The 13,275-nt window shown below is 43.8% G+C and overlaps 1 protein-coding gene across 1 annotated transcript; it reads left to right on the top strand.

Moving 5' to 3' along the window:
* The first annotated feature begins 352 nt into the window (after nt 1–352).
* LOC142246571 (uncharacterized) lies at nt 353–12,735 on the top strand. Its single transcript, XM_075319636.1, has 4 exons — nt 353–705; nt 1,768–1,891; nt 11,060–11,133; nt 11,533–12,735. Exons 1-4 carry the CDS (start codon nt 393–395, stop codon nt 11,928–11,930), a joined length of 909 nt encoding a protein of 302 aa, XP_075175751.1. The 5' UTR covers nt 353–392; the 3' UTR covers nt 11,931–12,735.
* Nucleotides 12,736–13,275: the final 540 nt, after the last annotated feature.

Raw genomic sequence — 13,275 nt, forward strand, 5'->3', positions numbered from 1 at the left:
TAACAGTGCATTTCACAGACTTTACTTACAAATATTTCAGAAACTATACATCTGATCTCATAACTAAAGGTCTGTGTAGAATCAGTCTGATAGCGGCTGTATAGCACTGGCTTTATTGTATATAGGACAATCCTTGTAGGTGGTTCTCTTTATTATGGTTAATGTTCTCCTGTCCTTCTGGCTTTATATATGATGTTATATAGACCAGGAGATGGTGACTGTTGGTATAAGGTGCGGCTCCTCATGTGTGAAATCTGCAGATTCTTGTAAATCTGATACCTGATTTCACTTTCACTTTCTGGGCTATGAAAAACCACATCCAACACTAGTTTCTTCACTTCTCCGTTGTGTGTCGAGGAGGTAGAGACTCGGAGCTTCTCCCGGTGAGCACCATGCAGACCATTCCTGAAATGACCAACTTCATCAAGAACTTCAGCCTTGCGGACTGTAACAATAAGGGGTTCTCTCGAGTCCTCCTCCAGCTCTTTGGGTATTTGGGTCATGGGAAATCGTCCTTCATCAACACCTGTAAATACGTCCTGGATGACACCGAGTACAAGACCTACGCTGACGTGAAGAGCAATGATGGTGGTAACACCACGGAGAGGATCACCTACGAGCTCACCGACACCCTCACTCTGGTGGACAACCGGGGCTGCTCCGTCATGAACGAGTATGAGACCGGGGAAATATTTGCACAATTAGGTAAATATATGTATTCAAGATTTCTATCTCCAGACTGCCTCTCACGCTGTCTATCTTCATCTTTAGTGTGCCCCATAGTTCCCTATAGACAGTATCATCCCCCACAGCCCCTATACAAGCTATAATGTCCCCATAGCCCCCCATGTAGCATGATGGTGACCATAGTCCCCTTTACACAGTACGGTGGACTCACAATGCCCTCCACCATACAAGCGCCCCCTGACTCTTGGGCCACGTGATAAACAAGTATGCCCACTTTCTCCTGGCTCCTCATCTACCACAGCCTTGGTGTCTTCCTCAGGCTCGTCTACAAGTGCTTGTAGGATGGAAGGAGGCGACACTGCCAGAGTAAGGGTCAGAGTAGGGCGCTGATAGCTGTTAACATCACTGTTTTGAGGAAACCAATACTGGTAAACGTTTTGCAGGCTGGACCAGCCCATCTGGTGGTGTTTGCCCGAGAGAAAGAAACAATGACACCCCCTAAGAGTCACCACAGACCCCCGCCTGAGGCGAGATGCTCATCTCACCTAACAGCAGAAGAGGGCCTATAGCTTCAGTAGATAGATCAGCTCCCCCATATACGTCACTGGAGTCTTTGAATTTACTGTATACTTACATACTGAGTCTTTCTCTCCTATTTTCACTTCATCACTGCAGTGGTACGTCACTATCAGATTAGGCTTTTGTCTGTCCCTATGTGCCATCATCTGTGCGCTCTGAGCTCCTATCCCTGCACTGTACAAACATAAAATGCCGCTGCATTCCCTGCCCTCAACTTTTATACTGACTGTGATAATCCCACCTGATTGGCTGTGCGAGATCATGTGATGAGATGGCTACAAATCCTCGCCTTGCATCCTGAGCCCAGTCTGTTGTTGGCTGTTGTCATTTTCGGTAAAGGATAAAATGGAGTCAGGAATAACTATCAGTACAGATATCGACCTCAGCGGAAAATTGTACCAAAGCCCAAAGCTGATCCTCCACCGGTTTATGAAATGTTGTTTTCTTTCCTCCTCTTAACCTTTTATTCTTTTCCATTCATATAGTTGGTCTTTTTTTAAGGTAATTTGTTGCCACTAAATCAACAAGTGTCATGGAGTAAAGGCATCGGACTGGTGGACAGGATCGTGGAGGCCGAGCGCTACGTGCAGTCATCGGATTTCATTTACCCCATATTTGTCTATAGGTAAGTGACGGAGCCGACGGCTGCACGCTAAATCCTAACACACTGGAGAACCACCGGATAATATACAGAGATCTGCCCCATATGGCACCTAGAACCAGACCATAATATCCAGAGATCTGCCCCATACTGTACCTCGAACCAGACCATAATATCCAGAGATCTGCCCCATACTGTACCTAGAACCAGACCATAATATACACAGAACTGCCCATACTGTACCTAGAACCAGACCATAATATACACAGAACTGCCCATACTGTACCTAGAACCAGACCATAATATACACAGAACTGCCCTATGCTGTACCTAGAACCAGACCATAATATACACAGAACTGCCCATACTGTACCTAGAACCAGACCATAATATCCAGAGATCTGCCCCATACTGTACCTAGAACTAGACCATAATATACAGAGATCTGCCCCATACTGTACCTAGAACCAGACCATAATATCCAGAGATCTGCCCCATACTGTACCTCGAACCAGACCATAATATACACAGAACTGCCCCATGCTGTAACTAGAACCAGACCATAATATCAGAGATCTGCCCCATACTGTACCTCGAACCAGACCATAATATACACAGAACTGCCCCATGCTGTACCTAGAACCAGACCATAATATACACAGAACTGCCCCATGCTGTACCTAGAACCAGACCATAATATACACAGAACTGCCCCATGCTGTACCTAGAACCAGACCATAATATACACAGAACTGCCCCATGCTGTACCTAGAACCAGACCATAATATCCAGAGATCTGCCCCATACTGTACCTCGAACCAGACCATAATATACACAGAACTGCCCCATGCTGTAACTAGAACCAGACCATAATATCCAGAGATCTGCCCCATACTGTACCTCGAACCAGACCATAATATACACAGAACTGCCCCATGCTGTACCTAGAACCAGACCATAATATACACAGAACTGCCCCATGCTGTACCTAGAACCAGACCATAATATACACAGAACTGCCCCATGCTGTACCTAGAACCAGACCATAATATACACAGAACTGCCCCATGCTGTACCTAGAACCAGACCATAATAAACACAGAACTGCCCCATACTGTACCTAGAACCAGACCATAATATACACAGAACTGCCCCATGCTGTACCTAGAACCAGACCATAATATACACAGAACTGCCCCATGCTGTACCTAGAACCAGACCATAATATACACAGAACTGCCCCATGCTGTACCTAGAACCAGACCATAATATACACAGAACTGCCCATACTGTACCTAGAACCAGACCATAATATACACAGAACTGCCCATACTGTACCTAGAACCAGACCATAATATACACAGAACTGCCCCATACTGTACCTAGAACCAGACCATAATATACACAGAACTGCCCCATGCTGTACCTAGAACCAGACCATAATATACACAGAACTGCCCCATGCTGTACCTAGAACCAGACCATAATATACACAGAACTGCCCCATGCTGTACCTAGAACCAGACCATAATATACACAGAACTGCCCATACTGTACCTAGAACCAGACCATAATATACACAGAACTGCCCATACTGTACCTAGAACCAGACCATAATATACACAGAACTGTCCCATGCTGTACCTAGAACCAGACCATAATATACACAGAACTGCCCATACTGTACCTAGAACCAGACCATAATATACACAGAACTGCCCCATGCTGTACCTAGAACCAGACCATAATATAGACAGAACTGCCCCATGCTGTACCTAGAACCAGACCATAATATACACAGAACTGTCCCATGCTGTACCTAGAACCAGACCATAATATACACAGAACTGCCCCATGCTGTACCTAGAACCAGACCATAATATACACAGAACTGCCCCATACTGTACCTAGAACCAGACCATAATATACACAGAACTGCCCCATGCTGTACCTAGAACCAGACCATAATATACACAGAACTGCCCATACTGTACCTAGAACCAGACCATAATATACACAGAACTGCCCATACTGTACCTAGAACCAGACCATAATATACACAGAACTGCCCCATGCTGTACCTAGAACCAGACCATAATATACACAGAACTGCCCATACTGTACCTAGAACCAGACCATAATATACACAGAACTGCCCCATGCTGTACCTAGAACCAGAGCATAATATACACAGAACTGCCCCATACTGTACCTAGAACCAGACCATAATATACACAGAAGTGCCCCATGCTGTACCTAGAACCAGACCATAATATACACAGAACTGCCCATACTGTACCTAGAACCAGACCATAATATACACAGAACTGCCCATACTGTACCTAGAACCAGACCATAATATAGACAGAACTGCCCCATGCTGTACCTAGAACCAGACCATAATATACACAGAACTGCCCATACTGTACCTAGAACCAGACCATAATATACACAGAACTGCCCATACTGTACCTAGAACCAGACCATAATATAGACAGAACTGCCCCATGCTGTACCTAGAACCAGACCATAATATACACAGAACTGTCCCATGCTGTACCTAGAACCAGACCATAATATACACAGAACTGCCCCATGCTGTACCTAGAACCAGACCATAATATACACAGAACTGCCCCATACTGTACCTAGAACCAGACCATAATATACACAGAACTGCCCCATGCTGTACCTAGAACCAGACCATAATATACACAGAACTGCCCATACTGTACCTAGAACCAGACCATAATATACACAGAACTGCCCATACTGTACCTAGAACCAGACCATAATATACACAGAACTGCCCCATGCTGTACCTAGAACCAGACCATAATATACACAGAACTGCCCATACTGTACCTAGAACCAGACCATAATATACACAGAACTGCCCCATGCTGTACCTAGAACCAGAGCATAATATACACAGAACTGCCCCATACTGTACCTAGAACCAGACCATAATATACACAGAAGTGCCCATACTGTACCTAGAACCAGACCATAATATACACAGAACTGCCCCATGCTGTACCTAGAACCAGACCATAATATACACAGAACTGCCCATACTGTACCTAGAACCAGACCATAATATACACAGAACTGCCCCATGCTGTACCTAGAACCAGACCATAATATACACAGAACTGCCCATACTGTACCTAGAACCAGACCATAATATACACAGAACTGCCCCATGCTGTACCTAGAACCAGAGCATAATATACACAGAACTGCCCCATACTGTACCTAGAACCAGACCATAATATACACAGAAGTGCCCCATGCTGTACCTAGAACCAGACCATAATATACACAGAACTGCCCATACTGTACCTAGAACCAGACCATAATATACACAGAACTGCCCATACTGTACCTAGAACCAGACCATAATATAGACAGAACTGCCCCATGCTGTACCTAGAACCAGACCATAATATACACAGAACTGCCCATACTGTACCTAGAACCAGACCATAATATACACAGAACTGCCCATACTGTACCTAGAACCAGACCATAATATACACAGAACTGCCCCATGCTGTACCTAGAACCAGACCATAATATACACAGAACTGTCCCATGCTGTACCTAGAACCAGACCATAATATACACAGAACTGCCCCATGCTGTACCTAGAACCAGACCATAATATACACAGAACTGCCCCATACTGTACCTAGAACCAGACCATAATATACACAGAACTGCCCCATGCTGTACCTAGAACCAGACCATAATATACACAGAACTGCCCATACTGTACCTAGAACCAGACCATAATATACACAGAACTGCCCATACTGTACCTAGAACCAGACCATAATATACACAGAACTGCCCCATACTGTACCTAGAACCAGACCATAATATACACAGAAGTGCCCCATGCTGTACCTAGAACCAGACCATAATATACACAGAACTGTCCCATGCTGTACCTAGAACCAGACCATAATATACACAGAACTGCCCCATGCTGTACCTAGAACCAGACCATAATATACACAGAACTGCTCATACTGTACCTAGAACCAGACCATAATATACACAGAACTGCCCCATGCTGTACCTAGAACCAAAGCATAATATACACAGAACTGCCCCATACTGTACCTAGAACCAGACCATAATATACACAGAACTGCCCCATGCTGTACCTAGAACCATACCATAATATACACAGAACTGCTCATACTGTACCTAGAACCAGACCATAATATACACAGAACTGCCCCATGCTGTACCTAGAACCAGACCATAATATACACAGAACTGCCCCATACTGTACCTAGAACCAGACCATAATATACACAGAACTGCTCATACTGTACCTAGAACCAAACCATAATATACACAGAACTGCCCATACTGTACCTAGAACCAGACCATAATATACACAGAACTGCCCATACTGTACCTAGAACCAGACCATAATATACACAGAACTGCTCATACTGTACCTAGAACCAGACCATAATATACACAGAACTGCCCCATGCTGTACCTAGAACCAGACCATAATATACACAGAACTGCCCCATACTGTACCTAGAACCAGACCATAATATACACAGAACTGCCCCATGCTGTACCTAGAACCAGAGCATAATATACACAGAACTGCCCCATACTGTACCTAGAACCAGACCATAATATACACAGAACTGCCCCATGCTGTACCTAGAACCAGACCATAATATACACAGAACTGCTCCATACTGTACCTAGAACCAGACCATAATATACACAGAACTGCCCCATGCTGTACCTAGAACCAGACCATAATATACACAGAACTGCCCCATGCTGTACCTAGAACCAGACCATAATATACACAGAACTGCCCCATGCTGTACCTAGAACCAGACCATAATATACACAGAACTGCCCCATGCTGTACCTAGAACCAGACCATAATATACACAGAACTGCCCCATACTTTACCTAGAACCAGACCATAATATACACAGAACTGCCCCATACTGTACCTAGAACCAGACCATAATATACACAGAACTGCCCCATGCTGTACCTAGAACCAGAGCATAATATACACAGAACTGCCCCATACTGTACCTAGAACCAGACCATAATATACACAGAACTGCCCCATGCTGTACCTAGAACCAGACCATAATATACACAGAACTGCTCCATACTGTACCTAGAACCAGACCATAATATACACAGAACTGCCCCATGCTGTACCTAGAACCAAAGCATAATATACACAGAACTGCCCCATACTGTACCTAGAACCAGACCATAATATACACAGAACTGCTCATACTGTACCTAGAACCAGACCATAATATACACAGAACTGCTCATACTGTACCTAGAACCAGACCATAATATACACAGAACTGCTCATACTGTACCTAGAACCAGACCATAATATACACAGAACTGCCCCATGCTGTACCTAGAACCAGACCATAATATACACAGAACTGCCCCATGCTGTACCTAGAACCAGACCATAATATACACAGAACTGCCCCATACTTTACCTAGAACCAGACCATAATATACACAGAACTGCCCCATACTGTACCTAGAACCAGACCATAATATACACAGAACTGCCCCATGCTGTACCTAGAACCAGAGCATAATATACACAGAACTGCCCCATACTGTACCTAGAACCAGACCATAATATACACAGAACTGCCCCATGCTGTACCTAGAACCAGACCATAATATACACAGAACTGCTCCATACTGTACCTAGAACCAGACCATAATATACACAGAACTGCCCCATGCTGTACCTAGAACCAAAGCATAATATACACAGAACTGCCCCATACTGTACCTAGAACCAGACCATAATATACACAGAACTGCCCCATGCTGTACCTAGAACCAGACCATAATATACACAGAACTGCCCCATGATGTACCTAGAACCAGAGCATAATATACACAGAACTGCCCCATGCTGTACCTAGAACCAGACCATAATATACACAGAACTGCCCCATGCTGTACCTAGAACCAGACCATAATATACACAGAACTGCTCATACTGTACCTAGAACCAGACCATAATATACACAGAACTGCCCATAATGTACCTAGAACCAAACCATAATATACACAGAGGCAAGGATGGTTGACCTTAGGGAGATCAACATCCAACACCGCGGAGACACCATCACGTGTTTCTCAATGCAGTGATTCTAGAGCAATGCCCCCTGGGAAATATTCAAAACAAGAAAGCCTGCGGAGACACCATCGCATGTTTCTCAACGCTGGCAGGAAACTAGCCAGGTCTTTCACCGGGAAGGAACAACCACGGGAAGGGCAATCTCCAGCAAAGGAGACCACCTATGCCAAACATGGTATCCATCCACAGACAGCTGTTTCGGGGTATTTGTCCATCATCAGTGTGGAGTAGGGAACTGGCTAGTGGGAGCAATGCCTAGTAGAAGACTACATAAGCAAGGATGATTGACCTTAGGGAGATCAACATCCAACACCGTGGAGACACCATCACGTGTTTCTCAATGCAGTGATTCTAGAGCAATTGTTTTGAATATTTCCTAGATTGCTCCCACTAGCCAGTTTCCTACTCCACACTGATGAGGGGCAAATACCCTGAAACAGCTGTCTGTGGATGGATACCATGTTTGGCATAGGTGGTCTCCTTGACTGGAGACTGCCCTTCCCGTGGTTGTTCCTTCCCGGTGAAAGACCTGGCTAGTTTCCTGCCAATGTTGAGAAACATGTGATGGTGTCTCCGCAGGCTTTCTTGTTCATAATATACACAGAACTGCCCCATACTGTACCTAGAACCAGACCATAATATACAGAGATCTGTATATTATGGTCTGGTTCTAGGTACAGTATGGGGAAGATCTCTGTCCAGACTGGGTGGACAGCAGTGCTAGCAGTCTCTTCTTACTACGGAACCCTTGGTGTCTCCAGTATTAGATCAGATATACACAGTGGACAGCAGTGTGAGTGGCCTCTTCTTATCTCAGTGTTCCCAGTGTCTTCACTATTAGATCAGATAGACAGGGAGGACCGCAGTGTGTGCAGCCTTTTCTTACTTCAGCACCTCCTAAAATCTCCTGTATTAGATCAGACAAACAGGGAGCACAGCATGGTAAGTAGCATCTTCTTACTTCAGCGCCCCTAGTAACCCCAGTATTAGATAAGATTGACAGAGTGGACAGCAGTGTGAGCAGCCTTTTCTTACTTCTGTATCCCTGGTATCTCCAGTATTAGAGCAAATCGACCAGGTGGAAAGCAGTGTAAGCAGCTTCTTCTTACAACAGCACCCCTAGTATTTCCAGTATTAGATCAGATAGGGTAGACAGCAGTGTGAGCAACTTCTTCTTATCTTAGCACCCCTGAAATCTCCAGTATTAGATCAGATAGACAGGGTGGACAGCAGTATAAGCAGCTTCTTCTTACCTCAGTGCTCCTGGTGTCTACACTATTAGATCAGAGAGACAGGGTGTATCATAGTGTGTGCAGCCTTTTTTTACCTTTGCACTCCTAAAATCTCCATTATTATATCACATAGTCAGGGCGCACACCATGGTAAGTAGCCTCTTCTTACTTCAGTACCCCTAGTACCTCCAGTAATAGATCAGATTGACAGAGTGGACAGCAGTGTGATCAGCTGCTTCTTACTTCTGCACTACTGGTATCTAAAGTATTAGATCACATAGACATGGTGGCCTACAGTGTAAGCAGCTGCTTCTTACCACAGCACCCCTGGTATCTTCAGTATTAGATCAGATAGGGTGGGTAGAAGTGTGAGCAGCCTCTTCTTTCCTTAGCACCTGTGAATTCTCCAATTTTAGATCAGATAGGATGGACACCAGTGTGAGCAGCATCTATTTACCTCAGTGTCACTGATATTGCTAGTATTAGATTAGATAGATTATGTCAATCTGATCTAATACTGGAGATAGTAGGGGTGCTGAGGTAAAAAAAATAGGCTACATACCCCTCTGTGCTCTCTGTCTGATCTAATACTGGAGATTTTAGGGGTGCTGAGGTAAGAAGAGGCTGCTCACACTACTGTCCTCCCTGTCTAGCTGATCTAATACTGCATCAGATAGATTGGGTGGACAGCAGTATTAGCAGACTCTTCTTACCTCAGAAGCCCTAAAATCTCTAGTATTAGATCAGATAGGCAGGGAGGACATCAGTGTGAGCAACCTCTTCTTACCTCAGCACTCGGGGTATCTTCAGTATTAGATCAGATAGACAAGGAGGACAGCAGTATAAGCAGCCTCTTCTTACTTCAGCACTCCTGGTATCTCCTGAATTAGATTAGAGAGACAGAGAGGACAGCAGTGTGAGTACTCTCTTCTTACCCCTGGTATCTTCGGTATTAGATCAGACAGACAGGGGGGAAAGCAGTGTGAGCAGCCCCTTCTTACCCCAGCACCCCTGGTATCTCCAGTATCAGATTAGATAGACAGGGAGGAAAGCAGTGTGAGCAGCCCCTTCTTACCCCAGCACCCCTGCTATCTCCTGTATTAGATCAGATAGACAGGGAGAACAGCAGTGTGAACAGTCTCTTCTGCCATTGGCACCCCTGGAATCTCCAGTATTAGATCAGATAACAGCGGTGTGAGCAGCCTCTTCTTACCCCAGCACCCCTGGTATCTCCTGTATTAGATCAGATAGACAGGGTGATAGCAGTGTGAGCAGTCTCTTCTGCTATTGGCACCCCTGGAATCTCCAGTATTAGATCAGATAACAGCGGTGTGAGCAGCCTCTTCTTACCTCAGCACCCCTGGTATCTCCTGTATTAGATCAGATAGACAGGGTGATAGCAGTGTGAGCAGTCTCTTCTGCCATTGGCACCCCTGGAATCTCCAGTATTAGATCAGATAACAGTGGTGTGAGCAGCCTCTTCTTACCTCAGCACCCCTGGTATCTCCTGTATTAGATCAGATAGACAGGGAGGACAGCAGTGTGAGCAGCCTCTTCTTACATCAGTAGTCCTGGTTTCTCCAGTATCAGATTAGATAGACAGGGAGGATAGTAGTGTGAGCAACCTCTCTTTACCTTATATTTTGACAAATACAACAAATACATATGTATGTAAATTATTAGGATACTTTGTGATTTGGTAATAAGACTTAATGATTTTCATAGTGTGAACAGTCGCTGTGATTAACATTCTTTTCACATTTGCAGTGTGAAGAAAGGACTCTCTGCTGATGAAGCCCTGGAAGTAAAGGAGCTATTGACCACAGCCAGAAACCTGACAGGTAACAATACAGCTGGCACACAAAGGGTTGACATTCTCTTTCTTATTTTCTCCAAAATGTTCTCATCCAATGATGGTGATCTTCCCAAAATATATTCAGGATAATGTGAGGCTACTAGACCTAATCTATGGATCTACTTGTTTCCTTCATTTAATGTTTTCTCCGGTTATAAAGGTTAAGTTGAAGAGTTTCAATTTTTCCTTTTCTTTTTTTGGTTTCTTTATAATTTTCACACCCAAAACGAGCTACAGAAATGACCAAGGATAGAAAAGTCGATAATCTCGTTGTTATAGACGTCTTGCCTAAATCTTTCGTTCTGAGCTCCGCTATCTGTGAAATCTGCGGGACGTGGAGCTCCTCATGACGTAACTATTCAGGAGAACCTCCCTTCTTTTGCAGGAATATGCCCTTTGGTCCTTCTCACCCATAAGACCAACCCTAATCTGAGAGCCGTCCGGGCCAGGTTTGAGGACATGGATGTGGAGAGGATCTTCGCTCTGGAAAACTTCACCCCTGAAGATCACTTGAAGACCAGAGGAAAACATGAAGACGTTCTGAAGCTCTACATCGAAGTCATTAGAGACATTGAATTCCGAATGGAAAGAATGTCTTCTCCTGAGGATGAAAGAGAGAAGAGGAAACAATTTGTCCTTAAGTTTGTGTATGAAAGAGAATTGAGAAAAACGCAACAAGAAGTGGAGAGAAAACTCCGAGAGGAAGCGAGGCGCAAGGAGGAGGCAGAAGCGAGGCGCAAAGAGGCGGAGAAAGCGGCGGAAGGGGGGTGCACTATACAGTAAATACGGAGGGGAACACATCTCTACATTATCTTTCTACTCAGTCAATTTTGACTTCTGCTACTGTTTTGTGTTCACAGCTTCTATATAGTCCTATGTGTCTCTATGGTAACAGACTACAAACAAACTTCACGTAGTCAGATCCTTTGATTACACTTCTTTTAGCAAAATTTCTGAACATTCTTGTAGAAATCATTATCAGCAGCTTGAAAAAGAAATAAATAGGAAAGTGGCATCAGATTCCACTCGATCTAGCCTGTAGCTATGGGGCCATTAGGTCTGTATAGGAGCCGTAGACACAAAACAAGGCTATATAGACTATGTACAAAATGCATTATACATGATAAAAATTGATGACGAGGTTCAGTATGCTTTACATGCGGTGCAGGCATACGAGCCGGCATTATGTCCTGCAGACGTGGAGACAGCCGCTCTATATGCAGCGTTACATGATATTTCATATACTCATCCCAATTCTGGAGCAGATCCTTACATTCCACCAAATGACTGTTCATGAATGGCTATAAGGTGGATGCCCTAAAGCAATGGTTACTATATATCTACTCATCTATGGGCCATTAGTAGTAGTCTCCAGGTCCTATGAGTTCTGTATACCTACAATGTCCAATTTATGGCCTAATTATCCCAAGAGACCATCAGATTGGGTTTTGACTTCATATCCTTGTAGTACCCCATAGGAGAGAAATGTCTGTTGGAGCCATCATAATGTAAAATGCATCCTGGATGTTTGTATCCATTCTGTATGGAGGTGATAATGACTGTAACAGAATAAAACTGCATGGTTTACACCTGATGTTGGACTTTCTTTGGTTTCCACCATTGTATATGTTACAGGCAATGTATGACAACCCGGCATTCTATAGAATACCTAGGCAATGTATACAATCCCTGTCGCTTTCAGGCAAGGTATGAAATATCTGCGTTGTTCTATACTTTCCCTTGGCATTACATAAAATGTCTAGGTATTATAAAGAATGACAAGAACTGCTCAGGGCAAAGTCTGATATAATGCCCAGATTGGAAAAGTCTTTAGTAACAAACATTCAAAAAACTAAAGAAAGAGGTAACAAACAGTCAAAAAACTAATGAAAGAAGTAACAAACAGTCAAAAAACTGATGAAAGAAGTAACAAACAGTCAAAAAACTGATGAATGAAGAAATCCTAAATGAACAAAAGGATATCTTTACTGGGAAAAACACAAAGAAACAGAAGTGTCATTCCTGACTATTAGTCTTTAGTAACAAACAGTGAAAAACATGAAAGAAGAAATGCAAAATGAACAACAGGATATCTTTACTGGGAAAAAAAGGAATCAGAAGTGTCATT

This window comes from Anomaloglossus baeobatrachus, chromosome 7, assembly GCF_048569485.1.
Source record: "Anomaloglossus baeobatrachus isolate aAnoBae1 chromosome 7, aAnoBae1.hap1, whole genome shotgun sequence".
NCBI lineage: Eukaryota > Metazoa > Chordata > Amphibia > Anura > Aromobatidae > Anomaloglossus > Anomaloglossus baeobatrachus.

Bases quoted from the DNA above. Each gene is read 5' to 3' on its own strand.
- LOC142246571 (XM_075319636.1), top strand. From the start codon at position 393: ATGCAGACCATTCCTGAAATGACCAACTTCATCAAGAACTTCAGCCTT. The intron at 1,892-11,059 runs GTAAGTGACGGA...TCACATTTGCAG, and splicing joins TACCCCATATTTGTCTATAG to TGTGAAGAAAGGACTCTCTG. The intron at 11,134-11,532 runs GTAACAATACAG...CTTCTTTTGCAG, and splicing joins CACAGCCAGAAACCTGACAG to GAATATGCCCTTTGGTCCTT.